The sequence below is a fragment of the Phoca vitulina genome, unplaced genomic scaffold (genome assembly GCF_004348235.1).
Source record: "Phoca vitulina isolate PV1807 unplaced genomic scaffold, GSC_HSeal_1.0 scaffold21, whole genome shotgun sequence".
Lineage (NCBI taxonomy): Eukaryota > Metazoa > Chordata > Mammalia > Carnivora > Phocidae > Phoca > Phoca vitulina.
In genome coordinates this window covers 26,805,198-26,831,320 of record NW_022589724.1, presented here as the reverse complement: position 1 = coordinate 26,831,320, position 26,123 = coordinate 26,805,198, and the positions used below count along the sequence as shown (strand labels likewise).

The following is a 26,123-nucleotide window of genomic DNA, read 5'->3' as shown; positions in this document are numbered from 1 at the left end:
TGTTTTTAAACTTTTTTTTAAAGATCCCATCTATTTATTTGAGAGAGAGAGAAGCAGATCCCCACCAAGCAGAAAGCCCGATGCGGGATTCGATCCCAGGCCAAAGGCAGACGCTTACGCTTAACTGACTGAGCCACCCAGGCACCCCGGAAGGACATTGTTTAAATCATTTATTTGGAAGTCGATGCACACACGCTCTACCATACAAAAGTTGGAAGCTGCAACAAATCAAGTGCCCGAGGCAGTGCATGGACGTGTAAACAAAGACAAGATGAAAAGGCCACTCTGAGTGATCTGCGAGCAAATCAGAGTGGCCGGGGCCCAGGCCCAAGATGACATTCATAGCGCAGGGTAAGTGCAAATGAATGGAATGTGGGGCTGGAGGGGAGGAGGGCCACCCCAGGCCTTCCCACCCAGGAGGCTGCTCCTTCCTGGACACCAACCTGAGGGCGGGGCCTGCAGCCAGAGCCCTGGCTCAACACTGGGTCCCCCAGTCTGGGGAACAGGAGGGAGCATGCAGGTAGGGGGAGTGAGCTCAGAGCTGATGGGCCGGGCCCACACCACCCCTCTCTGTTTCTCCTCTCTCTCCCTCCCAGGACCCCTCTGCCTTTCAGGGGAGAGGGGCCCTGGTCTGGGGAGCCAGTCCTCCGGAGTACGGAGACCAAAGAGGCCTCAGTGTCTCTGGGAGGCTTCTCGGCCTGAAAGGGGCAGAACCTCAAAATAAAGTGTTAAGGCAATAAATAAAACATCCAACCTCCGGTGAAAACACTGTGAGAGAAGTAAGTCTGCAGGGCTGACAGCACCCCGCAGACATGGGGACAATGTGGGGACAATGTGGGGACAGCTGTAGGACCAGCCACTGCACAGCTAGAGCATTTGTGCGTCGAGCCAAAGGCAAAGCGCCCGGCAAAGTTTCCTGTCCTAATGAGGGCAGGGGATTCGGTCCAGCCCTGTGTGTCCTCTGACCTCCCTGATGTGGTCCCTGGGCCCCCTCCAATGGCAGCACAGGCGACAGGCCTGAGATGAGCCCTGGTCAGAGCCTCCAGCTCAGCCCTAGCACCACCCAGGGGGGTCCAGGCTCACAGAGGCAGGCGGGCGGGCGGGAGGACCAGCCCCACCTCCTCCATCTTTGGTGGTGGCAAAAGGGGAAGAGAAATGACAGTCTTTGGCAGGATGAGGGCATGTCAGAAGACAGCATTCTGGTTTCGTGCTTGGGTTTGCCAAGGGCCCAGTCCCTGCCCAGACTTGAGCACAAGGGAAGTAGACCCGGCCTGTCCCACCCTTGGATGGTCCAGGCCTGCCACCTCCCAAGGTGTTCCCCAGGCACTCTGTGACCCCACCCTCCCTTTCTGGAGCTGCAAACTCTAGGGTGGTGGCAGGGGTGGGGGCCAGCGGGACTGGGCAGCCAGAGACCGTCTAGCCCAGGTTCCTTCTAGCTCAGGACATCGTGGCCTTCACCCCAGAGCCCTGCCACCCCCATCTTCCACCTCTACCCTCCCAGCCCCCCTCCTCAGCAGCCCTGGGGTGGGGGGAGGTTTTGGGGTCCCACACCAAGGGCATCCCGGGTCTGCCTGTCCCACCTCTCCTCACAATACCACCCCCTCTCTCCCACCACCTTCCTCTCCCTCAGGCCCCACAGGTCACTGGTCCAGCTGCCGCTTCCCCCAGGGATAGCTGAGGGCAGTCAGGCGGGCTCCCAGGGGCTCCAACCCTCTCCAAGGCAGTTGGCAGGGATTCCCAAATGATGAGGAGGGACAAGGTCAGGGGCAATCACCCTTGGCCGCCCAGGCCCAGATTCTGCCCCTGCTGATGGCCATGGATCCCCAGGCCCTTCAATGCCAACCCAAAGGAGGGGAGGAGACGGCCTTCTCACGGCCACGCGTACGAGGCCCAGGCAGCCCCCTTCCCCAAGCCTGTACCCGCCGCTACTGCATCTCCTCCAGGGGCCCGTTCTCTCGGGGCAGTTCCCCGTTGAGGCCCACGCTGCTGGCCACTGGCGCCCCCAAGTAGCCAAGCAGGATTTCACTGCGGCGCCGGGACAGCTGCAGGATGTCTTCTGCCAGGGCCGGCACGGAGGTGTAGCGCACGTTGTCCAGGTCGAACATGTCCCTCAGGTACTGCACGATCTGGTGCTGGGGGGCAAGGCTGGCGTTGGCCGGGATTCGGGCCCCGTCCCCGCAGCACAGAGGCCCTCCAGACCACCCAGAGCCCCGCCCCGGCTACCGGAGCCCCGCCCCGTCCACAGGCTCCGCCCTCCCAGTGCTTCCTGCGGACCCCTGTGGGCCGGCCTCCTTCCAGGCACACACACCCCACCCCACCCCACCCCGCCCCCGACCCGCGTGCGCCGAACAGCCCAGGCAGGCCACGCACTCCGTTTACCTTGAAGAAAGCACAGACTTCCGAGAGCTGGGGCTTGGGTCCGAGGAAGCCGAAGGCTAGGACGGGGCTAACGTGCTCCGATACGGAGTAGAAATGGGAGATGAAGCCATCGGGCACCTGCAAAGGTAGGGAAGCTGAGGGCTGGGACGCCGGCTGAGGGAGGCGGCCGGGCCCTGGGGGCCTAGCGAAGAGCTGGGCTTTGGAGGGAGGCCTGGCTCAGTCGCGTGCTTGCTGGGTGACCCCAGGCAAGTGACAGGGGCCTCCACCTCTGCAGAATGGGGGTAACCTCGAGGTCGCTGTGAGGACTGCACGAGGAGGGGGCGGGGTGGGCTCAGCACCGGAAGTGCCCAGCGTACTTGGCAGCGGCAGCTGGTATCAGCCGGGCAGCAGAGCCTGGCTGGCAGAGGGGAGCAATGGATCGCACCCAGATAGAGCAGCCAGTCCCCGCTTGGGAGGGCAGATAACAGCGGCCTGGGGGCGGGAGGGAGGCTGCTCTGCCTGCTCCCGGGGCACCCTGCCCCCACCAGATGCCTCTCCCAAGCCAGCTGCCACCCCTTCGCGCAGGCCCTTCCTCCCTCAAGGATGCCCTTTCCCCTCTGAGTCCTTCCACATTTCCCGATGGCCCATGCTGTGCGGGGTCCTGGGGAGGAGATGAAGCAGACCTATGTGTGTCTTTGAGGTCCTCCTGGTCAAGGGAGAGCTAACGGCAGGAGAAGTGGCCAGTGCTGTGGCAGAGGCCAAGAGGTACGACAGGGCCTGGGGGCTTAGCAAGACCTCCCTGCACCAGCCCCATTCCTCTGCCCACCCCTCCCCACCCTGCCCCCAGACCAAGGGCCAGGGCATGCCGGTGGGTCAGATGAGGTGGGTACCATGCCCGGGGCCCGAGGGGGTCACTCACCATCAGCAGTCTCCTCTTGGCTTTCAAGACTGACCAGCAAGCAGTGGCCAGAGCCTAAACCAAATATGGGACCCCACCCAGGTTTCAGCAGGACAGGCCAGGCCTGCAGCCTCTATCTGTGTCCCCCAGCTTCCACCACCCCAAGCAGAAAGATGCGGCTTGGTGCCTGAGCTCTGCTGATTCCCTCCCCTCAGTTAGGAACCGGCCACACCTAAACCTGAACTTGATTCTAACACTGCTCTGGGGCCCCTGGACCAGCCACTGAACTTCTCCAGGCCTCAGTTTCCTTCTCTGTAAAATGGCCATGACCCCGCACCCCCACCACATTCAGAGGTTGTGGGGGTCCAGGGTCACCGCCTGCAAACTGCGTGAAGACCAGCTCCAGGTCACGCCTGCCCCACAGGGCCCCACACTCAACTTCCCCTGCTGTTCCTTTCTTTTTCCTGTTTTAACTCAGTAAGATGCATTAAAACTGAGTAGAATTAACGGAGACCACAATGCAGAAGGACAACGCCCACCATGCAGGTTCTCCAGGGGTGCAGAGAACAACGGGGTCCCCTGGGAAACTGCTGCAGAGCAGGTGCCTGGTCTGCCCAGATTCAGGAGCCGCACATCACGCAGGGGAGAGGAACCCGCCCAGTGGGGTGACTGCTGCCTGCTGGGTGGGGGGCCCAGGCTCGGTGCCCAAAGGAAAGCAGAGGCTGGGCCAAGGCATGGGGTGACATGAGTGTGTGTGTTGGATGCGGAGGGCAGCCACCCACCGTCTCCTTGAAGCTGTCTGACAGCCAGCGGTTCCTCAGGACGGCGAGCACCGAGGATGGAGGGTTCTCCAGGTCCTCGAAGGCGTCCATGAGTATGAAGTCCAGCACAATATCGAAGAAGCTCATGCACACCACCTGTGAGAGGGCAGGGATGCTCTGAAGGCTGCAGGCCCATTGTCCAGATGGGAAGACCGAGTCCAGAGAGGTACAGGTGCGTGAGGGCCTGGGTGGGAACGCATGGGTGAGTGGGCACATCTCCGGGCCACAATGGGCTGCAGCTGGGGCTGTGTCCCCCACAGCCGGGGCCCGCGGCAGGGCAGGGACCAAGGGCTCGCAGCAGCGATGGGCCCATCTCAGGCCTCGGAATCAAGGCAGAGCTCCGCACAGGCACCCCCCTCCCTGCTCGAGGATCTCAGGTACAAGGGACCCCACGGCACTGGGGCTCAACATAAACCAACTCACCCCACGGCCCTCCAGCTCCAGTCGTGTGGTGGCCCAGGTCTCGGGCCGCAGGGCATAGACCATCATCTCCTCGTAACTCTCCAGGAAGCCTTTGGGGCTCTGTGGGGAGAAGCACAGCCTGTTCTGGTCATGAGAGAGGCTCCAAGACTCACTTGGATGAGATCCACAGGAACAGGCCTGTGGATGGACAAGCCAAGGCAGGGCTGAAGTCGATCCTTGAGCGGCGGCCTTGGAGAAAGCCGGGCAAGAAGTGTCCTCTGCCCACAGCAACGTGCCTCTCAGAGACCGGGGCACGTCCAGGAGAGATCCGACAACAGCACACCGCGCAACATCTCAGACCAGCTCACAGCTGAGTACCAAATGCCTCCCAAGAGATGCACACACACGACAGCATGAGCTCACTTTGCAAAGATGCGTGCGGACGGGGTGGAGTCAAGCAGCCAAAGATTAAAATCTCCATGCCCCTGGGTGTCACTGGTGAAATGGGAGAAGCTATGGCCCACACTCCTGGGCCTATTCTGGGGGAGTCAGTGAGCTCGTGCACGTAACACGATCAGCCCGGTGCCTGGACCTTGACAATGAATAGTGTCTAACACCTGCCACTACTCTCGGCACACAGGATAGATCCTGCGCTCTCTGGGGCCGGGAGGTTCAGCTGCGGCTTGTGATACGCTGTGCACACGCGGATGTGCACTCACGGATGAGGGAAGCTGAGGCGGGGCCAGTGTCTGTTCTCATATGGATCAACGCATCTAACTCATGCAGTACTAAGAGGGATGGTCCGCTAGTACACCCACTTTATAGAAAGGCATACTGAGGCTTTGGGAGATCAGTGATGTGCCCAAGAGCCAGGGAGGATGGAGCTGACACAGAACCCTGGGTGGAGGGGCCTCCAAAATGTGAACATGGTGGAATGGGGGACAAGTTTTCTTCTTGTTTTTATGTGTCTGTTGGGTTTTGCTAAAATGAGCATGAATATTTTTGTAATCATTAAAAAAAAAACACCTATTTTCATTAAGTTTTAAAGAGAATTTGCTAGGATGAGCCCAGACCACGCCTTAATCCCCCGAGCCTCAGTTTCTTCACATGTAAAGGAGGACGATGAAGATGACGGCCAAGCATGTCTGACACCATCCCATGAGGTCCCCAGAGACACGCCCACGAACGCATGAGGAGAGGAGGCCTGGAGAGGGCGCAGGTCTGGCCCGTGGACACACAGTGACGATGGGGGCTGACCTCGCAAGTTCAGAGCCTAGGTGCTGCCCACAGAACAAGCACCCTCCCAGGGGGGCCGCCCCGGCTCCGCCTGCCTGCAACAGTCTGACAGGGCACTCATCCCTGCGCCGGTCCCAGGGCTGAGTGCAGGCTCCGCTCTCCGGAGCTGCTACCCAGCCATTCATGAAACCTACATCCCACGCTGGGGTGGAGGCAGAGCGAGGACAGCCGCACCTCCCAGGCCCCTTGGGGAGCGGCCACAGAGAACAGGCATCTGCTAAGCGCCTGACACCCACTTTAGCCTCACCTGCCCTTCCTTCCCTTGTTTGTTCCTTCACTGTCTTGGGAGGCCACAGAGAACCTGAGAACAGGCCAAGGGCACAGCTGAGGTCAGGCCACCTTGGTTCAAATGCCAACTCTGCCCTTCCCTCACTTAGGGATCCGGGCAAGCCCCTGGCCCTCCCCAGGCTCGGTTTCCTTATCTACCGAGTGGAGACTGCAGTCAGGACCAAAAGAGCTACTAGAAGTAAAGAAACGCGAATAAAGCGCCGGGTTCGTTGCTGGGTAAACAGCAGCTGCTGGAAGAATAATTGTGAACACTTACGGAGCACCCGCCCCACACCAGGCCCTGGGCCAGGCACACACCTATGCTGGGGCAGCTGCAGTCCTGGCCCTCAGGGAGCTCAGCGAGTAGTGAGAGAGAGCATCCTGTCAACGGGATGCCGGGTCATGGGGCCACGCTGGCGGGGTGAACCCAAGGGCTCTTGGCGAAGCCCTCCTGGGGACAGAGGTGGCTAGCAGGGACTTAAAAGACGGGGAACCAAGGAGAAGGGGAAGGAAAGGGGACCAGGGAGCTTCTAGACACTGGTGGAAGTCCCACCTCCTAGCCTTCATGCTGGGTACACAGGGATTCACCTTTTCATTCATTAAATCCTATAGATATATAATTTGTACTCCCGCGTGTGTATTTACAATAAAGTAGTTGAACAACACCAGCATTGAGCAACAGTGTTCCAGGTGTGGAGGGACCAAGCAAAGGCCCAGATCAGGGAGAAAGTCTGGTATGGGTATACGCTAAAAGCCTGAGCCCTTCGGGGCACCTGGGTGGCTCAGTCAGGTAAGCATCTGACTTCGGCTCAGGGTCCTGGGATCAAGCCCTGCGGCAGGCTCCCCGCTCAGTGGGGAGTCTGCCCGTCTCTCTGCCCCTCCTCCCCCGCTCGCTCTCTCGCTCTCTCTCAAATAAATAAAATCTTTAAAAAAAATAAATAAATAAAGCCTGAGCCCTTCAGTCTGGACAGGGCAAAGTGTGCGTGGCAGCCGGCCACGAAACAAAGTTTGGTCTTTACCTCAAGGGCAGTGGGAGCGAGGGAACGTTTCAGGCAGCTGGGTGACGAGGTCAGAGGTGCGTTTTATTTTTTATTTATTTATTTTTATTTTTATTTATTTATTTTTAAAGATTTTATTTATTTGAGAGAGAATGAGAGACAGAGAGCACGACAGGAAAGAGGGTCAGAGGGAGAAGCAGACCCCCTGCTGAGCAGGGAGCCCGATGTGGGACTCGATCCCGGGACTCCAGGATCATGACCTGAGCCAAAGGCTTAACCAACTGAGCCACCCAGGCGCCACCCCGAAGGCAGATGCTTAACCAACTGAGCCACCCAGGCGCCCTATTTATTTATTTTTAAAAGTTTATTTATTTAAGTAATCTCTACCTCCAACGTGGGGCTCGAACTCATGACCCTGAGATCAAGAGTCTCATGTTCCTCCGACTGAGCCAGCTGGGCGCCCCCAGAGGTGCGTTTTAGAACCACTAGTTGGACAGGTGAGGTGAAAAGGACTCAGGGGAGAGGCGTTTTCAAGGGCTTTGCGCCAACAAGTGGCCAATAACATGAAAATTCATGCAGCCTTATTAATAATCAAAGAAACATGAAAAAATGGATAACATAGATTAAAAGGGTTACTAACGTCCAGTTACCGATGCCTTGCGCTTGGCGACATGTAAGGACACATACAATTACACCGCTGGCAGGCACTGTGGCTGTTAAGCCATTTCCGAGACCAGACTGGCAAAACCCAGATGTGCCCGAGACATGGGACCGCCACATCTGGGCTTTGCCCCACAGAAAACCACAGGTACCTAAAGAGGTCTGTAACAGATGGATTATAACAGCAGTGTGACAGTGGAAAATCAGACACAACCCAAATGGCCCTCCACTGCAGGACCAGATGGACCACAGCGAGCCTGCCCGAGGGTCTCACGCCATCAATAAAAGTGACTGCATCGGGGCGCCTGGGTGGCTCAGTCGTTAAGCGTCTGCCTTCGGCTCAGGTCATGATCCCAGAGTCCTGGGATCGAGCCCCGCATTGGGCTCCCTGCTCCGCGGGAAGCCTGCTTCTCCCTCTCCCACTCCCCCTGCTTGTGTTCCCTCTCTCACTGTGTCCCTCTCTGTCAAATAAATAAATAAAATCTTTAAAAAAAAAAAAAAAAAAGGCGCCTGGGTGGCTCAGATGGTTAAGCGTCTGCCTTCAGCTCAGGTCATGATCCCAGGGTCCTGGGATCGAGTCCCGCATCAGGCTCCCTGCTCCTTGGGAGCCTGCTTCTCCCTCTGCCTCTCTCTCTCTCTGTCTCTCATGAATAAATAAATAAAATCTTTAAAAAATAATAAAAAATAAAAAAAAAAAGAGGGGCGCCTGGGTGGTTCAGTCATTAAGCATCTGCCTTGGGCTCAGGTCATGAACCCAGGGTCCTGGGATCGAGCCCTGCATCCGGCTCCCTGCTCGGCGGGAGGCCTGCTTCTCCCTCTCCCACTCCCCCCTGCTTGTGTTCCCTCTCTTGCTGTGTCTCTGTCAAATAAATAAATAAATAAATAAAATCTTAAAAAAAAAAAAAAGAAATAAAAAGCAATACAGACCCGTATTTTTCAGAATCAGCACAGGAAACGCCCCCTAAGCCTTTCCCAGCTCCTCTAGAGCCTTCAGGATGAAGTCAAAGCTCCTCAGCTTGATTTCAGACTTTTTTTTTTTTTTTTAAGATTTATTTATTCATCTGAGAGAGAGAGAGGGCACAAGTGCGAGCGGGATGGTGAGGGGGCAGAAGGAGAGGAAGCCCGGTCGAGGGTTCAATCCCATGACCCGGAGATCATGACCTGAGCCAAAATCAACAGACAGACGCTTAACTGATTGAGCCACCCACGCATTCCGGGCTTTCTTTTTTTTTTTTTTTTTTAAACAGAACCAAATAAAAGTCACAAAAATTAAAATTAAAAAAGGCAAGGTGGCGGGGCGCCTGGGTGGCTCAGTCGTTAAGCGTCTGCCTTCGGCTCAGGTCGTGATCCCAGGGTCCTGGGATCGAGCCCCGCATTGGGCTCCCTGCTCCGCGGGGAGCCTGCTTCTCCCTCTCCCACTCCCCCTGCCTGTGTTCCCTCTCTCGCTGTGTTTCTGTCAAATAAATAAATAAAATCTTAAAAAAAAAAAAAGGCAAGGTGGGAAGAAAACTTAAAAAAAGCTACCTTCTCAGCTTTGGTCATCAGGCCCGTCACCATCTGCCGGCCAACCTCTCCAAAGAAAAGCTGGTTGCTCTTGTCTTCTAGAAGACCCTAAGGAATGAGGAAGGGAGGGGAGCGAGCTGGCGGAGAGGTCAGTGGAATGGGGCGGGCAGGTGACCCATCTGAGCAGAGGAGCCAGGTGGGGTAGCAGGGCCTGGCAGACCTGTCCGACCACCCCAGCCCCGGCTCTGTCCTCTCCAGGTGCCCCTGACACCCACCTCGAAGGCTTGCCGCACACAATGCAGCTTGGCCAGAAAGTCCTGGTCACTGTAGCAGCCCAGCAGCTCAGTCCTGAGGAGAAACACAGTCAGTCACTCCCCCTGGGACCTACCCAGCAATGCCCTCCGGGTCAGGGTGAAGCCCCGAGTGGTCCTACCACAGCCGGGCAGTATGACCTTGGGCAAGTGCCTGCCCTCCTCTAGGCCTCGGTGCCCCCCAAACCCAAGGGAAGAGGCTGACCGGATGCTCTCTGAGGGTGTGTTGTCCTCAGTGGTCCTGAGGGCAGCTGGTGGGTCTGGGCCCTGGGTGTCAGGCTGACCTTGGCCTCCTTCAGGCCCCAGCCAGCAAAGGACCCTCACTGGCAGAGGACTGGAATGACCTACCTGCTTCCAGCTGTCACCCATTCTGGGGCACCTGCAGCGCCCCCCACCCCGGTCTGGCTCCCCTCATTCACATTGGTAACCAGGACTCTCAACCATTTTCAGTCAGTGAACTTTAAACACACGTACTTAAAACCAGAGTCATGGCCAAAAGCCAAGTTCTGAGTTTCATATCAAACGGCAAAATTAATTTAAGATGGATCAGAAACCTAACTATGCCACAGACGAGGAAGCTGAGGCTGAGGGGGATTAAGCAACTCATCCAGGGCCACACGCTCGGAAGTGACAGAACCTGGAAGGAATCAGGTTTGTGTGTCCCCCAGGGCCCGGCTGGCTTCAGGGCTGCCGCTAAGACGGATGACTTCAGGACACAGGGCTTTGGAAGAGAGCCCGCTGTGTTTCTGTGGTTAGATCCCCGTGATAACTTAGAATAAGTAGAAACAATTATTATTTAACTAATTAATTATATTAGTTTGCGGTTGTTAGTTGTAGGCCTGCCTGTCTTTGAACTCCAGGCCTTTCTAGACCCTCCGCGGCTCGGGCAGGAGCTGCCGCCAGAGCACCGCGGTCCTCAGCGAGCACTCCAAGGGGGACAGGGCCCACCCCACCTGCCCCTGCTCCCCGCCTCCTTCCCCACACGCTCGCCTGAGGGTCCGGCAGGGCACTTTCCCCTCCTTCACCAGCTGCAGGGCCTCCTCATAAGCGGAAGCCGGCCTGGAGAGTGGGATCAGGTCATCTCCTGCCTGCAGGGACTCAAAGAGCTGGGGGAGGGCGCACAGGAAGAGGAAGGTGGCGTCACCCCGTGTCCGCAGCATCCCAAGGGGTGAGGGTGCCTGCCCAGGGGACGCCCTAGAGGACAACCTCTCAGAGGGGATGCCAGAGGGAACACTGACCCAACAGGCAAGAGGCCTCGATCTGAGTCTGGCTCTGGCCCTCAGCATCCCCATCTCCGCCAGGGGCCCAACCCAAAGGGACCATGTACTAGACAGGTGCCCACATCTTCTCATGCCAGGCAGGCGGCTGGGCCTGACACACGTGGCCATGGCAGGAGACTAATGCCAAGCAATGAGCGTGCAGTCTAAGAAGGGAGAGGTCAGTGTGCGCTGGAGCCACGGGGGTGGAGACCCCGACCCTCACCCACAGGACCCAGGACCCCTGGCTTCTCACGCCTCCCTGTCCCTGGCAAGTGCATGGGGTCCCCAGGGAGCGGCACTTGGGGACTGCCAAATTCTTCTCCTCTCAGAGGAAATGCCTTCAGTTTCCCATGACTGAGTGCTCATGGTGAGAGTCCCACAGGGGCCCGGGCTTCACTCCACCCCACCCTCCCTCTCTGCCCCTCGACCCCGCCCCCATCACCTCGGTAGCAGAGAAGAAGGAATCCTCGGAGGTCAGGCTGTCCTCATCATCCGCCCGTAGACGCAGGGAGCCCTCGGTCAGGGGCAACATGAGGGTCCTCTCTGGGAAGAGCAGGAAGAGAAGGGCTGACCTGAGACTCCAAAATCACCGGGCTTTTGAGAATGCACACATGCAAAGCGACCGACCGGATTCTGGGCCGGCTGCTGCCGCTGATCCCACAGCTCCTGTGTACTGAACACATACGCATGAAGATTCTGGGCTCATCGCCCCAAATGAATGGCTTCTCTCGATGCTACAGCATCGTTGGAGGTGGGCACAGTTAGGTGTGGAAGGGGGCTCCTGAGGGGGACTGCCCACGGCCACAGAGCTGCACCCCGAGGCCCGAGGGCCCCTGAACTCTGCACGGGCAGGCTCTGCTGTACTGTGTGGCCCTGGGCAAGCTGATTCCCCTCTCTGACAAACAGAAACTTAGCCACTGATGACAAAGAGCTCAAGGGAACGCACCGGCCACTGACTCAGTGTTTCTAGACTCACCCGCTCAAGGGCTGTGGGAGTCTGGACCTTCAGAGGGCACTCAGGAAAGGTCTGTCGAACAGATAAGCAGAGACCATGGCCTTCAAGGCCCCACCAGCCTTCTCTGCCACACGGGGAGGCCGGAGTAGGCCAGGGTTCCTCTTCAGGTAAAGCCACTTGGGGACAGGCCGTGGGAGGGTGTGTCGCTGTAGCCGGCCCCTGACAGGCCTGTGTCAACAGCGGCAGAGCTGGGGAGCTGGACACAGCAGTCGGCTGACAGCACCCAAAGAAGGGTCCCGGGGTCCACTCACTGCAGGGGGTCTGGCACGCCGTGGGCGCCAGGAGAACACTGGCCATCCAGCTAACAGCTTCATTCTCTCTCCCTGATGTCACGTACCTTGACCTCAGTCGGGGGTGGCGGGGAGGGGGCAACAGCAAGAGCTGTTTTCGACTAACCTCCATGAGCCACCCCTTCTGCCTACCTGGTGCCACAGAAAAGGGCTCAAACCAAAGGCCTGGAACCCAACAGGGGAGATGCTGACACACACACCTGAAGGCCTGCTCCCCAGGGGATGGGCCAAGGCACAGCGTCCGGGGACTTCCGGGGCCTCGTCAAGCCCTGCTCCTGCCTACTACATATAAAAGAACACCTTTGGGGCGCCTGGCTGGCTCAGTCAGTTAAGCGTCTGCCTTCAGCTCAGGTCATGGTCCCAGGGTCCTGGAATTGGGCCCCAGTTGGGCTCCCTGCTCAGCAGGGAGTCTGTTTCTCCCTCACTCTCCCTCTGTGCTCTCTCTCTCTCTCTCTCAAATAAATAAAATCTTAAAAAACAAAACAAAACAAAACGCCTAACCCTTAAGGCCTCAGTTTCCCCACCTACGTATAAGGCACTGATCAAATGAGGTCCAAAGGCTCTGAGGATTCTGAGGGACCCATACCCCAGTTCTCTTGCCACCTCCCACCTCCATCCTGCCCCCACCCCGTCCCACTCCAGCCTGCAACCAGGCCAGCTCACCAAGGTCCAGCAGCATGCTGTCGGCCGGGAAGGTGGACCCAAACTCCTCCTGCAGGTGGTAAGCCCGGTGCAGCAGGGACTCCAGCTTCTCTGCAAACTCCCTTCGCTGTGACTCTGGCTGCCAGAAAAACAATGAACGTCAACCCAGGCCCTCCACACTCCCCAGGCCTACGGTCCCTCCTCAACACTGATGGGGGAAAAGGGGAGCAGGCTCTGGGGCCCAGCAGCAAGAGTACATGTCTAGACCTGAGCTGCTCAATACAGGAGCCACCAGCCCCATAAAGCGAACAAGCAGCTGAAATGTGGTCTGTCCCAACGGAGATGTGCCCTAAGTACAAACACATGCCGGATTTCAAATACTTAGTACCAAGAAACCACAAACAAACAAAAACACTCTAAAATTTCTCAGGGGCGCCTGGGTGGCTCAGTCAGTTAAGGGTCTGACTCTTGGTTTTGGCTCAGGTCCTGATCTCAGGGTCGTGGGATCAAGCCTCACATCAGGCTCCATGCTCAGCAGGGAGTCTGCTTGAGTTTCTCTCTCCCTCTGCCCCTTTCCATTCTGAGCGCGCGCGTTCTCTGTCATATAAACAAATATTTAAAAATAAAACAAGGGGCGCCTAGGTGGCTCAGTCAGTGAAGCGTCTGCCTTTGGCTCAGGTCAGGATCGCAGGGATTGAGCACCATATCGGGCTCCCTGCTCAGCGGGGAGCCTGCTTCTCCCTGTCCTCCCTGCTCATGCTCTCTCTCGCTATCTCTGTCACTACCTCTGTCTCTCTCTCTCAAATAAGTAAATCTTTAAATAAATAAAATATCTCAATGATGCTCCATGTTGATCACATGTTGATACGATAACATACTCCACATACTAGATTACATAAAATGTATTATTAAGGGATGCCTGGGTGGCTCAGTCGGTTAAGCATCTGACTCTTGATCTGAACTCAGGTCTTGATCTTGGGGTAGTGAGTTCAAGGCCCGCCTACTTGACATAAACAAATAATAAAATGTATTATTAAAATTGATTTCACCGGTTTCTTTTTTGCTTTTTAGCATGGTCTCTAAGAAATTTTAAATGAGCTATGTGGCCTCCTACTGAACAATGCTGACCTGGGCTCTGAGCCCAGCATCAGCAGTTCCAAACGGTATGGCCTCAAGTAAATTACTTCCTCGTTCTAAGCCTCTGTTTCCTTACCTATCAACTGACATGAGAGTACCTACTTCCTAGGTTTTTATGGAAAACATGAAGGAGAGAAGGTATGCGAAGTCCTTCCCACAAGGTTGGCCTGTGGTGATGACCAGTAAGTGTCATGATACAGTATATAATAATCATTATGATATAGTATATAACATATACATAACTCACAAAGTATACCATAATACACACAATATGTAACATGTAACATACATATACATATTTAACATAATGTGTACGATGATAATAATGTCATTATAATAAGAAGGCAGACAGGATCCCAGAAAGAGCTGGGTTCAAATTCCACTGTTACTATGAACCGTGTGTGCTTGGGAAAGTATTGTACCAAAGACACAACAGCCTGTGGTTCAACGACCTCCCCCTGCCCTTGGCTTCCGGGCTGGTATGTGGAAAGAAGGAGGCCCTGCACCTTTGATCCCAGGAGCTTCTCGGCCAAGGGGCCAGGCACAGGTAGGCCCACCTCTGTTTTCTACCAAAGCTGCCAGATCCTGCGCCTGTATGTAACCAGACCCCAGGGAGGAGCCGGGGGCCAGTTTAGGCCTGAGGCCACTGGGGACAGAGCTGGAAGAGCTCAGAGGAGGATAGGAGATGTAGTCTGTCCCAACCATTTCCCCAGTGCTGGAAATGGTTCTTGCACCAAGTGCTCGCCCTGGACCAGGCACCTTGCTGTTCAGCCTTGCAGCATCCTTGAAGACCCCGATTCACAGAGAAAACTCAAGGATGTTAAGTGGCTCAGCTCACTCAGCTAGAGCCCCAGCAGAGCCCATGGAACCCCGGGACCCACTATCTGATTTGCTCAATTCTCTGATAGGACCTGACCCCGTACGGTGCGGCCGGCACAGCCCCATAGCTTTGGCAGAGGTCTGTGTGCTCTTTCTCGGTGAAGTGGTCTTGGGTTAGGGACCGGTTTCTTGGATGTCACACCCAAAGCGCAAAGGACAAAAGAGAAAAGATACACTGAGTTCATTGAAATTAAGAACTTTTGTGCGTCAGGGGTGCCTGGCTGGCTCAGTCGGAGGAGCGTGCAACTCTTGATCTCAGGATTGTGAGTCTGTGCTCCACGTTGGCTGTGAAGACTACTTAAAATTAAAAAATTAAAAAAAAAATACAAAAGGTTAAAAGAGAAAAACTTTTGTGCTTCAAAGGATGCCATCAGGAAAGTGAAAAGACGATCCACAGAATGGGAGAAAGTATCTGCAGATCCTATCTCTGATAAGGGACTTGTATCTCGAATATATAAAAAACCCTTACAATTCAATACTAAAAAAACATAACCACTTGTCTGTGGATAGACACTTGGGTTGCTTCCATATCTTGGCTACTGTAAATGCAAGTATCCATCCACAGATGAATGGATAAAAAAGAAGTGGTATATATATACACCGGAATATTATTCAGCCATAAAAAAGAATGAAACCTCACCATTTGCAACCACATGGATGGATCTACAGAGTAGAATGCTAAGTGAAATAAGTCAGAGAGAGAAATCCCGTATGATTTCACTCATATGTGGAATTTAAGAAACAAAACAAACGAACAAACAGAAAAAGAGACAAACAAAAAAACAGACTCTTAAATATAGAGACCAAACTGGTGGGTGCCAGATGGGGGAGTTGAGTAGGGGGATGGGTGGAACAGATAAAGGGATGAAGAGGGCACTTATTGTGATGAGCACTGAGTAATATATAAAACTGCTGAATCATTAAAAAAAAGATAAATAGTCAAATTAAAAATACAGTAAAGGATCTGAACAGACATTTCTTCCAAGAAGACATACAAATGGCCAACAAGCACATGCAAAGAAGCTCCACGCTGTTAGCCCAGGAAAATGCAAATCAAAACCACAATGACATAACCATTTCGCACCCAAAAAGACAGATGAAAACAAGTGCTGGCGAGGATGTGGAGAAACCAGAACCCTCCCACACTGCTGGTGGGACTGTAAAATGGTGCAGCTGCTGTGGAAAATGGTCTGGTGGCTCCTCCAAATGTCAAACGTAGCATTATCATAGGACCCAGCAATTCCACTCCTAGCTGTACACCCAAGGGAGTTAAAAACAATGTGTCCACACAAAAACTTGCACACAAAATGGTCATAGATGCATTACTCATAAGAGCCACAAAGTAAAAACAACCCAAATGCCCATCAATGGATGAATGGATAAATAAAATGCGGTCCAGCCATACAATAGAATATTACTCAGCAATAAACAGAAGTGAGGTAGTGATCCAAGTTACAAGAATGAACCCTGAACACATTATGCTATAGGAAAGGGGCCAGTCATAAGAGGCCACTAATTATGAGTCCATTTATAGAAATGTCCAGAACAGGCCAATCTATAGAGATGAAAAGTAGATGAGGGGTGGGCTGGGGCTGTGTCTGATGGAGAATGTCTGATGAAGCATATGGGACTCCATGGGAACATGACGAAAATGTTCTAAAATTAATTGTGGTGACGAACACCCGACTCTGAATATACTAAAAGCCAATGAATTGTACAATTCAGAATTGAACTGAAATGAATTTTATGGTATACGAGTAATATTCCAATAAACCTGTTAAAAATTTTTCTTAGGATAGAAAAACGCCCGGAAGGACACCAAGAGGTTGTGTCTGGATGAAGGGTTATAGAGATCGTTTATTGAGCACCTACTTTGCGCCAGGATCCTAGGGCTCGCAGTGGCATCCCGCCAAGGGCCCCAGTGCTCAGGGAGGCCGAGGGCCTCATCATACAACATGAGCTGCCCGATCAAAGATCAAAGACTAGACGCTTTCCTCCCCCACTCTTTTCTATATCTGTAGTTCTCACTATTCTGTGAGGAATACTTCATTGCTTTCATGATAAGATCAATGAAAGTTCTAGAATTTTAAGATGTAGTATTAGCAATCGATACCGTTTTGGAAACAGAGCTGTCTCCCTTCCTTTCCATGACCTAAAACCCTCCTGCAGGCCTCTACTGTCTGCCCACAGATAGCAGATACCTGATGCAGCTGTGCTCTTGGGCCCCGGAGGCTTGGTCACCCTCTGGGGGCATTTCTCCGATGTCCTCCGTCCTGTCGCTACCGTGCTCCTGCTTGTGTGGCAGGCCCTGAGCTGATGTTCCCAGCTGGGGTATAGGACACCATACCTTCAAGTTGTTACCAGCTGTGCCAGGCATGTCTTCATCCTGGTGCTGCAAAGTGTTCCCCTGCCGACTGGCTCATGACCCACCGAGGCATTGGTGGAGGAAGCATGGGATGGGGCAATGGGCAGACAAACTCCCCTCCCAGTCCTGCCTCACATCGTATCACTGCCCTACCCCACCCAAGCTGGGGTGACGCTTGCCGGTTATCCCGTACCGTGGTTCTAGGTTCTGCGAATCCTAAGCTCTGGACACACTCCTCACCTGTGCAACCAATTCCCTGGGTTAACCTCCCTTTTTAACACCTGAAGTTGATCCTGACGGACTCTCCAGATACTATCAGAGTGCTCCCCAAAGAGCTCCAACTTTGTCCTCGTCCCAGCAGAGGACAGGAGCTCATAGGGCTTTTTTTTTTTAATACATAAAAGCATAAAGACTAAAACAGAAACAGTCCACAATCCTACCACCTATATAAACCCTGCCCATAAGCATAGCTAGAAATTAGGAAGGCCAAACAATAAAGTACAATAAAAGCCTTTTTCCACCTTTCCCTGTCGAACCAATCCTCACAGATTATTGTTAACAGTTTCCTGAGTTATCTGTCCAGAGAAAAGTAAAAACGCACATACACACCAGCAGTTACACATTCGCACACGTAGGCATGGATAGATGTCTTTCTGAACACGTATACACACGGGTCACACTATACACATTCCACCTCTTGCTTTTTTTCACTTGATGACATACTGTGGAGAGAGCAGCCTATCAGCCTATGCAGATTTCCCTAGTATCATACTCCAGACCCCTACGGACGGGCACGCAGATCGTTTCCAGTTTTTTCTGGTTTTTCACTGTTACAAGATAATGCTTCAGTAAACGTCCATCCAGGACACAAACATTTTTTATTGTTAGCTTTTTTTCACTTTATTTCTCTTTTCTGATATTGAAATAAATACTGACAGTGCCAAAAAAAAAAAAAAATGTCTAAAGAAAGGACAAGACAAAGGCTGTGAGATCCACTCAGCTGAACGCAGGCTACTTCCCGCCAGTCCTTCATAAAATGCACCTTCTCCTCACATAGTTGGGACTGGGGTGTGATCATCCCCTGGATTACTGAGTGATTACCACGCGTCAGGCATGGTAAGGCACTAAGCACCTTACGTGTGTATTTTCCTTGGGTGGAATGTCACCTGGTTGAACTGCCACCATCCTGGTGGAATGTCACCTGGTTGAACTGCCACCATCCAGGAGCACAAGGGACCACCCAGCAGAAGGCAGGGCCGCTACACGCCCTCCCAAAGGTTGGCTGCCTCTCTGCACCCCCTCCAACCTTCTCCATGGCTGGGAGCTAAGAAGGACGCGGGAGAGGACAACCTACCTCAGACAGTACCTCCGAAGCAGTCTCGGGGTTCCGCAGGCTGTCCCCTGGTGTGGGGGTACTGCTGTCCCCTCGCTGCCCCACGCTCAGTGCCTGCTCCCACTTCTGCAGGGCCTCCTCGAACAGCTCCATGCCTGAGCACGGGCGGGAAGACAAGGGAGAGTCTGACCTCGGCAGAGGAGAGCAGCCGGGCCCCACACTCAAGATGGGCTCAGAAAGGCAAGGAGGCGGGAGGACACGAAAGGACAGAAACGGTCAGGACTGTGTGAGCCGGCTCCTAGTCACTTTTCCAAGGCGGCTCAGTTTACAGGCCGCCATTCAGACCGGATTTGTTCCTAGAGACTGTCCCCTATTCACAAATGGCTAGAAACCCTCGAATGAGGGTTTTGGGGTCGGGAGTGGGGTTCCAAACCAGCACCTGGGAAGGTGTCCTGAGTCCAGCCTGGGCTCCCGGGAGGAGGCCATTCTTCCCCCAACTCTGCCCCAGAAGAGGCCCCATGGCCGGCCTCCTGGCCAGTACCTTGCATGTAGAGACTCTCCGCGTTGCCATCACCGGTGGTCACAGACTCTTCCATCCCTCTGGTGTCCCACGGTCCCGAGCACGCAGCCGTGGGGCTGGATGAGTTCACTGCTACCATCTGGGCACCAAGCAGCACAAGGACCCAAGGGCAAGGGGTAAGGCCCTCCCAGACCCTTTGTAGGACCCGAGCCCCTCCCACTGCCTGGTCCTATGTCACACACCCTCTCCTAAGACCATCCCTGAAGCCAGCCCCCGGCACGCGGCTAAGCCCTCAGCAGGGCCTGGTCCCACCAACTTTAAGCACCCGGCGGCACTTTTACAGAAACTGCAGAAGTGGGAGGAAAGAGACCAATGGCCATCCCAGAAACCAGCAGCTTCCTACAGAAGCCGTCCTGGGCCCGTTCCCTGCTCTGGCACTCTGTGACTGGGGGGACTAGGAAGACTGAGGGAGCTCCCACCACCACAGGACAGGGCAGCACCCACGTTCGCCACACTTCTCACCCTGCTGGGATGTGGGCTCCTCCAGGGCAAGAGCCCGCTCTTGCTCACCCCTGGGTTCCCAGGGCAGAGCTGGGCTCAGAGCTCACTGCACAAAGGGGTCACTAGATGAGCGAATGAGCCCAAAGCCACTCCCCAGGAGAAAATATGCTTCTCTTTGTCTCATTCATCTCTTTATCTTCAACAGAGTCCCTGGCACAAAGCAGACGCCTGCTCCGGGTCTGATGAACGAATGAATGAACTTTCATAGACAAGTCTCTTCCCCACAAGAGACCACCCACCTCTCTTCTGCCCCTATCCACCTCTCTCTCACCGAAGCCTGGCCCTCGGTTAGTGAGCAGTGACAATCTCGGAAAGCCTGTGTGGACAAATGAGAGACCGAAGGAAATCTCTCCTGTCTTCCTTCCAGTCTGTCAGCTCCCCGAAGGCAGAGATTAGAGCCTCCTCAGTACCCGGGCCTGAGCCCAGAGCCCCTGGTGCCCTGCCCGGGCTATTTACCGAAGCCAAGCTGTGGGAGGAGCCTGAGTGCTTGCTGGGCACGATGGAGGAGATGCCACTCAGAGTGTCGTTGCTCTTGCTACTGGGGCTCTGCATCCTCCGGTTGGAGTAGCCTGCGAGCAACAGGACGGCAAGGGTCACGCAGCCTTCGAGTCCGGCCTTTGCACAGGCTGTTCCCACCTCCAGACAACCCTCCCCCTCCTCATCTGGGAGCTTGCCCTACATACCCTTTTAAGTCAGGGGGACGGCAGAGCGCCCACGTGCGTGCGCTTAGCAGAGTGTTACGCCCCTGCCTGTCATCCTGCTCACTACCATATCCCTGTCGCCCAGCACAGGGCCTGTCCCAGAAGGCCCCGGACCTGCCAGATAAGCCAGAGAATGAGGTCTGGCGACTTCTCAGCCTACTTCTCAGTCTCCCCTGCGAAGGAATGCTCCTCCTTCCAAAAAGAATTTGAGACAATGGCTTCTTTAAATACAAAACATTTTTTTTAAGTGAGAAAAGTAGGGACGGGAACAGAAGGTAACACCAGAGGTGGTGGTGGTGGGACGGGTTAGGCAAGCGAGAGGTTGCCCACAGGAGCAGCTCCAGGTGTCCCAGGGGCCCGTGGACACAGAAACCCAGCTACATCAGCGCTTCTCAGGGCCTGCTCTAGACTAGTCTTAAAACTTCTTTTTCCAGCTGTAAAGAGAAAACTTCCCTTTGCAATGATAATTCACAACTAAAATTCATTTTCATTTAAGGAGATTTTTCCTTCTTCTTCTTCTTCTTCTTCTTTTTTTTAATGTAGACTCCATGCCCAAAGTGGGGCTTGAACTCATGACCCTGAGATCGAGAGTTGCACGCTCTACTGACTGAGCCAGCCAGGCGCCCCAACAGGGATTTTTGCTTCTTAAACCAGGTTTCTCCCAAGATGTGAGCCTGTGAGGACTTCCTGCCCGGGGAAGAGATCCATATGATATTCAGGCATGGCAAACAGTGGGTTGCTGGGTTACAAAATGAACAAGGTCTATAAGGGTTTTGAAAGCCACACCAGCAGACACAAAATGGCTCAGAGGCTACCAGGGGCTGGCGGGGGAGGAGAGAGGCGCTGACTACACAGGACATGGGGACTGAGAGCATAGTGGGACAGTTCTCGATGTGGTGTAAATACAGGACTCTGGGTGCTACACAAAATTCCATAAAGAACTGTATGCTCGGGGCGCCTGGGTGGCTCAGTCATTAAGTGTCTGCCTTTGGCTCAGGTCATGATCCCAGGGTCCTGGAATCGAGTCCCGCATCGGGCTCCCTGCTCAGCAGGAGGCCTGCTTCTCCCTCTCCTACTCCCCCTGCTTGTGTTCCCTCTCTCGCTGTGTCTCTCTGTCTGTCAAATAAATAAATAAAATCTTTTAAAAAAAAGAACTGTATGCTCAAAAGGCTGAACTTAACTTTAAAAAAGGGGTGGGGAGGATGGAGAGAATACCATCTGGCTCAGGAACCACATGGCCCTTCTTGCTCCTGAGCCAGGGGGCTTCCCTCCCTGAGCAGAGGAGCTGCATCCTGCCACTCCCTCTGGACGCGGGTGTTCCCAAGGGGTCCTCAGATACTGAGAACTGCCGCCACCGACAGGACATGTGCATCTGGCTGCATCACCCACCAAATCCTTGACTTGGTGATGACTCAGGGAAGGGTCTACCACATCCCCGCTTCCCAGAGGGGAACTCAGCTTGGAGACAGGACATCACTAGCCCGAGACCCGACAGTGACCAGGGGCCCAGCTGGGACTTGACTCCAGGTCAGGCCCTCCCCCAGCGCCTCACACCTACCTTTCTTCACCGATGGAACCTTCCTGGGCATGAAGATGGGGAGGGGCACCGTGCCCAGGTATGCACCTCCCATCTCAGGGCCAACCTGCTTCTTCCTCCGCCGTCGCCTCTTCAGCTGATGGGCGGCCAGGGCCAGGGCCACCGTGCCCAGGGCTGTGGCAAAAAGGACCTTCCGCAGGCCTGGTGTCAACCGCAGCTGGGAGAAGGCAGACTGCAGGAAAAGAGGGAGGCGGCTGGGCTACATCTCCCTGGAGGAGCTGAGGTGGGCAGAGCTGTGCTGGGGAGCACCTGAGGGACACAGGAGGCCTCAGGCACTCGGGGTCCATTTGCTGACCAGGAATGAGAGGCAGTCACCCCCCGAGGAGGCACCGGGCCAGCACCCCTGAAATGTGGACCACGGGGACATAAAGAGGTCAGGGACAGCAAAATGGCAATGCCAAAGAGATCACATCTAGGGCCCAGCAGGTGTCCCTCACTCCATCGGTCGTGATTCTAACAGCTGCAGTGACTGAGCCCCTACTATGCCAGGCACGGAGCTAGGATTTTACCTGCACTCCCTGGCTGAATGCCTGTCCTTTTCCAGGTGAGACTCTGAGGCTCACATAGGTTAAGACACATGCTCAAGGTGACGGGGAGTCAGAAATCGAACCTAGGTCTCCTGACGCCATTTCTTAATGACTCCTTGAAGTTGATAACATTCCCTCCACCTAACTGCCCCATCTGTACAATTTCCTGCTCCTCACTCTCTGCCTGCTGAACTGGGAGCCCCTCACGTGGGGCTGCATCCCACACAGCAGACCTGGTCAGCCACAAACATCTGGGGTTGGCAGGGAGGGCATTATTGACCCCTTTGATAGACTGAAACACTGAGGCCAAGAGTTCACATAGCCCTAGCGTGAAGACCGGGCTTGGGACTCCAGACTCCTCACCTAGTCATTCCTGCTCTGCACAAAGAGAAGACCCCAGAAGCCTGGGGCAATAATGAGAGACAGGCTTTCCCAAAGGCTAGAGACCCTGGGATGAGTGGCTCAGTGTTTCAGAGGCCAGAGGGGTAAAGGCAGGACCACAACCCATCCCAACGTTTACCTGCCCAAAGGTCGTGTACAGGAACACAGGGATCTCGGCCACCGTCATGGCCAGCGCCTGGATCATGGACATGCCCTCGGTCCTCCGGAACGCCATGGCAGGACCAGCACCCTCGGGTCTAAGAGCTTCCAAGGAAAATGTCTTCAACTGGCTGCTGGCTGGGTCCCAGGCACCATCCACGCCTCGGAAAGATAGGGACACACATACCAGAGGGTCCTTCCACAGAGCTGAGAGACAGATGACCAAGTCAGACAAGGATATGCTCAGGTGAGCACAGCGAAATGCCCGTAAGAGTGCCCTGGGGGATGAGGTGGGAGCAAAGCCCATCTCTGGAACACCAGGCCTGGAATCAGGCCCCCGCCTTCTGCAACCACCATCAGGAAGGCAGCCAAATGTCCCACATACCCTCTGCCCGCCCTGAGCCCTAGGAGCAGAAGACTGCATCTCTGGCATGTTGGCCCAAGAACAGACCCAAGGCCTGGGAGATGGATAGGTCACTCTCAAACTTGGGGCTTTCTGCCACACTTGCACAATCTTTTTAAACCCGTGGTCCACTGGCTACACCAAAACTTCAGGCCACAAAAGGGTCAGGCCCCTGACTGAGAATCATTACATGTTTTTCACCTCCCACAAAGCCAAGAATGTTTTTGTTTCCTGCGGACTGTATTATGAAAGCAGCAGGGTGCTCCCTCAAATAGCGAAAGCTACTACACTCTATGTGTATATTCTGCACTGGGTTCTTTCCATATGTTATTTCACGGGATCATTACAATTCTGTGAAGGAGATGCTATCTAGCCCCGCGCCCCATCTCTGCCAATTTCCAAAGAGGAAAGTGAGACTCAGAGGGGTTTTAAGTCAGGAGGAGTCCACAGTCATACCGCTAGTATGAGGTAACATCAGGACTTGGACCAAGGTCTACTGGACTTTAGACTCTGTGCTCAGTACAACCCTTTAGCTAAACCTGACATGCAATAGGAAGTGGCAAGCCCCAGCAGAACCACAAACTACAAGAGCAACTTTCCCCATTCCAAGGTCAGTGAATAAATGGCTTGAGCACACATTGCCCAGTCCCCAAGATCCTGCAGAGCACTCCCCAACTGCCACCACAAAGACCAAGGATGCCTTCAAGGTCTCCTGGGACCTCAAGCGAAAGGAATACACAGGCCAGGACAGACCCTATCAACCTGGGACGGCGGCCAAAGTCACTGGAGCAGCACAAGAAACAGCTTATTCCCAGTGAGCGGGAAGGATGGATGATCCTACCGGTGTAGATCTAGTGCTGGGCTGCATGCATGAGGGGGGCAAGTGGGGGAATACCCAGTCTAGGGCCAAGGAAACGGTCATGCTGTTAAGATAGGAGACATCGTGCCAGGAGGCTGTGAATTGACCACCTCCAGTTGTCAGGGCCCGGGTCCGTATCATAAGCCAGCCCTCTCATCCCCCCAACCCGGCCCAGGCCTCAGAACACCAGAGGATCAGCAATCACTATTTCCCCAGCACTTACACTATAGGCCAGGCTTCCCACAAGCTCTGGCTGGGAGTCAAGTCACTCAGAGACAACCACTGCCTATGATGGGGAAACTGAGGCCATGAGACGTAAGCAACCTGACTGACTTCGCTAACTGACCAAGCTGGGATGTGACCTCAGCTGCAAGGGATCCTGAAGCTATGGTGTTTCCCCTGAGGTGCCTGCTACAGCGATCGCGTCTCCCTCCTTGCCACACCTGAAGGACTTCTGGGGCCAAGTGGGAAGCCCACAGGGAGCTACAACAGTGAACCCGAACACGTGCTCCAGTAGTGAGACGGGGCTGGGAGGCCTGGTTACTTGCCTGCAGGAGAGTCAAGAGCAGCCTCTGCTGCTCCAGACGAGAGGAAGAGTGGCAAGTGCAAGGTGATGACACTGCCCCCAAGCCTGCTTCACTCCAGGGTTGGATCCAGACTCAGCTCAACCGTGCTCTATTCTTCCCCACTGACACAACCTGGGGAGAAGCCTCCTCTTCTCCACGATGACAGCTTGTAGCAACGTTTCCCACCCTGTGCACACTTCCAATGCCATTCCCAGCTGGGCAAGTCACCCTATAACCTTGGGCAGGAACCTCCGCATTTGGCCCTCGCTGTGGCATTTACAACACCCTCAGCTTGGATGCCCACACTTTCCACAGCGGCAACCTCCTCCCTTGCCCTGGGCAATCCTATTAATGACTCTGGCCTGAGCAGCCCGTCCTTCCTCCCTGACCCCAGCAATGTCCCGAGCCCAGGCACTCCGCTGAACCACCCTCTGCCCAGTCTCTCTTCATGGCACCCTAGACACCTTACAAGTCTGACCAAGCACTTGTAATGCGTAATGGGCACTCCCGTACTGAACCTCAGCAATATCCCCTACTTCAGAATCTGTTCATCTCATCTTGGACGTCTCCCTGCGCAGCCCCAGTTCTCTTTTCTCTTGCCCGACCCCTGGAATATCCTTGAGGGTCGTCTAGGTGCCCACTGGCGCCACCCACGGCCGGCACACCTGCTCCCTCCATCTCGGGTACTTTCCTAGCCCACGTTCGGGTACCTGCGACCCTGCCACGTTCCAGGCCCGGGCATCTCCTCACTGACCTAACCTGGTACCTTCCGTTCCACCTCTCGCGCCGCCCACGGCCCGGGTACCTGTTTATTCTAACCCCGGCCCTTCTAGTCCGTCTGAGCCCGGACACCTGCGCTCCCACCCAGATCCTTGCTCAGACCCGGTTCCCACCCGCTGCAAGCCTCAGTCCCGGGCCCTGCCGCGTCGCCCGCCGCACGAGCTCAACCCGGGGCGCCACTCACCCACGATCCCATCGCTGCGGAAGGGCAGCGTCTCCTTCCCCGGCGCCCGCGCAACCAACCTCGCGGCCACCGCGGGGGGCGTGGCCTCACGCCGGGCCAACCCTCCTTTGCCCAATGAACGTTGCCGAATTCCGGCCAACGGGCCTGGTCACGTGATCAGCCTGGCCGCACCTCCCTCGGCCCCTGCTCCGCCCCCTAAGTGCGGTTGAGGCGCGGAAGTGATCTCCCCTACCATTGGCCGTCGGGATTCGATTGACTCCGGTGGCTGAGTGGGGCGGGGCCACCCTTAAAGAGGCTGAGGCGGAGCTATGAGGTCTCTAAGGGTCTTTCTGGGAGGGACCTGCGATCGGTTTGAGCCCTATTTGGCTTCGCTGCTGCTTCGGGTTCCCACACAAATTCGGCCCGCCCTTCAAGGGCCCATTTTCTTTCTTTCTTTTTCTTTTTTCTTTTT

At 55.0% G+C, this 26,123-nt stretch overlaps 1 protein-coding gene across 2 annotated transcripts; it reads right to left on the bottom strand.

Moving 5' to 3' along the window:
* Positions 1 to 148: 148 nt before the first annotated feature.
* Positions 149 to 25,767, bottom strand: MIGA2 (mitoguardin 2). 2 transcript variants are annotated; one of them, XM_032418777.1, is made up of 16 exons: positions 25,673 to 25,767; positions 22,861 to 23,087; positions 21,775 to 21,985; positions 19,972 to 20,084; positions 18,976 to 19,093; positions 18,456 to 18,589; positions 12,742 to 12,859; positions 11,216 to 11,316; positions 10,505 to 10,620; positions 9,479 to 9,551; positions 9,225 to 9,311; positions 4,501 to 4,599; positions 4,039 to 4,173; positions 3,278 to 3,331; positions 2,380 to 2,496; positions 149 to 2,132 (listed from the first exon to the last, which is right to left on the bottom strand). In XM_032418777.1, the coding sequence occupies exons 2-16, from the start codon at positions 22,954 to 22,956 to the stop codon at positions 1,926 to 1,928; spliced, it is 1,779 nt and encodes a 592-aa protein (XP_032274668.1). In that variant the 5' UTR covers positions 22,957 to 23,087; positions 25,673 to 25,767; the 3' UTR covers positions 149 to 1,925. The 2 variants fall into 2 exon arrangements, with proteins under 2 accessions (XP_032274668.1, XP_032274669.1); XM_032418778.1 differs by having other exon boundaries at positions 22,861 to 23,042; positions 25,673 to 25,746.
* Between the last annotated feature and the right edge of the window lie 356 nt (positions 25,768 to 26,123).

Coding starts and splice junctions, on each gene's coding strand:
- MIGA2 (XM_032418777.1), bottom strand. CDS start 22,956: ATGGCGTTCCGGAGGACCGAGGGCATGTCCATGATCCAGGCGCTGGCC. Junction 9,312..9,478: donor GTGTGCGGCAAGCCTTCGAG/GTGGGTGTCAGG, acceptor CTCATTCCTTAG/GGTCTTCTAGAAGACAAGAG. Junction 2,497..3,277: donor CCAAGAGGAGACTGCTGATG/GTGAGTGACCCC, acceptor CTACCTTTGCAG/GTGCCCGATGGCTTCATCTC.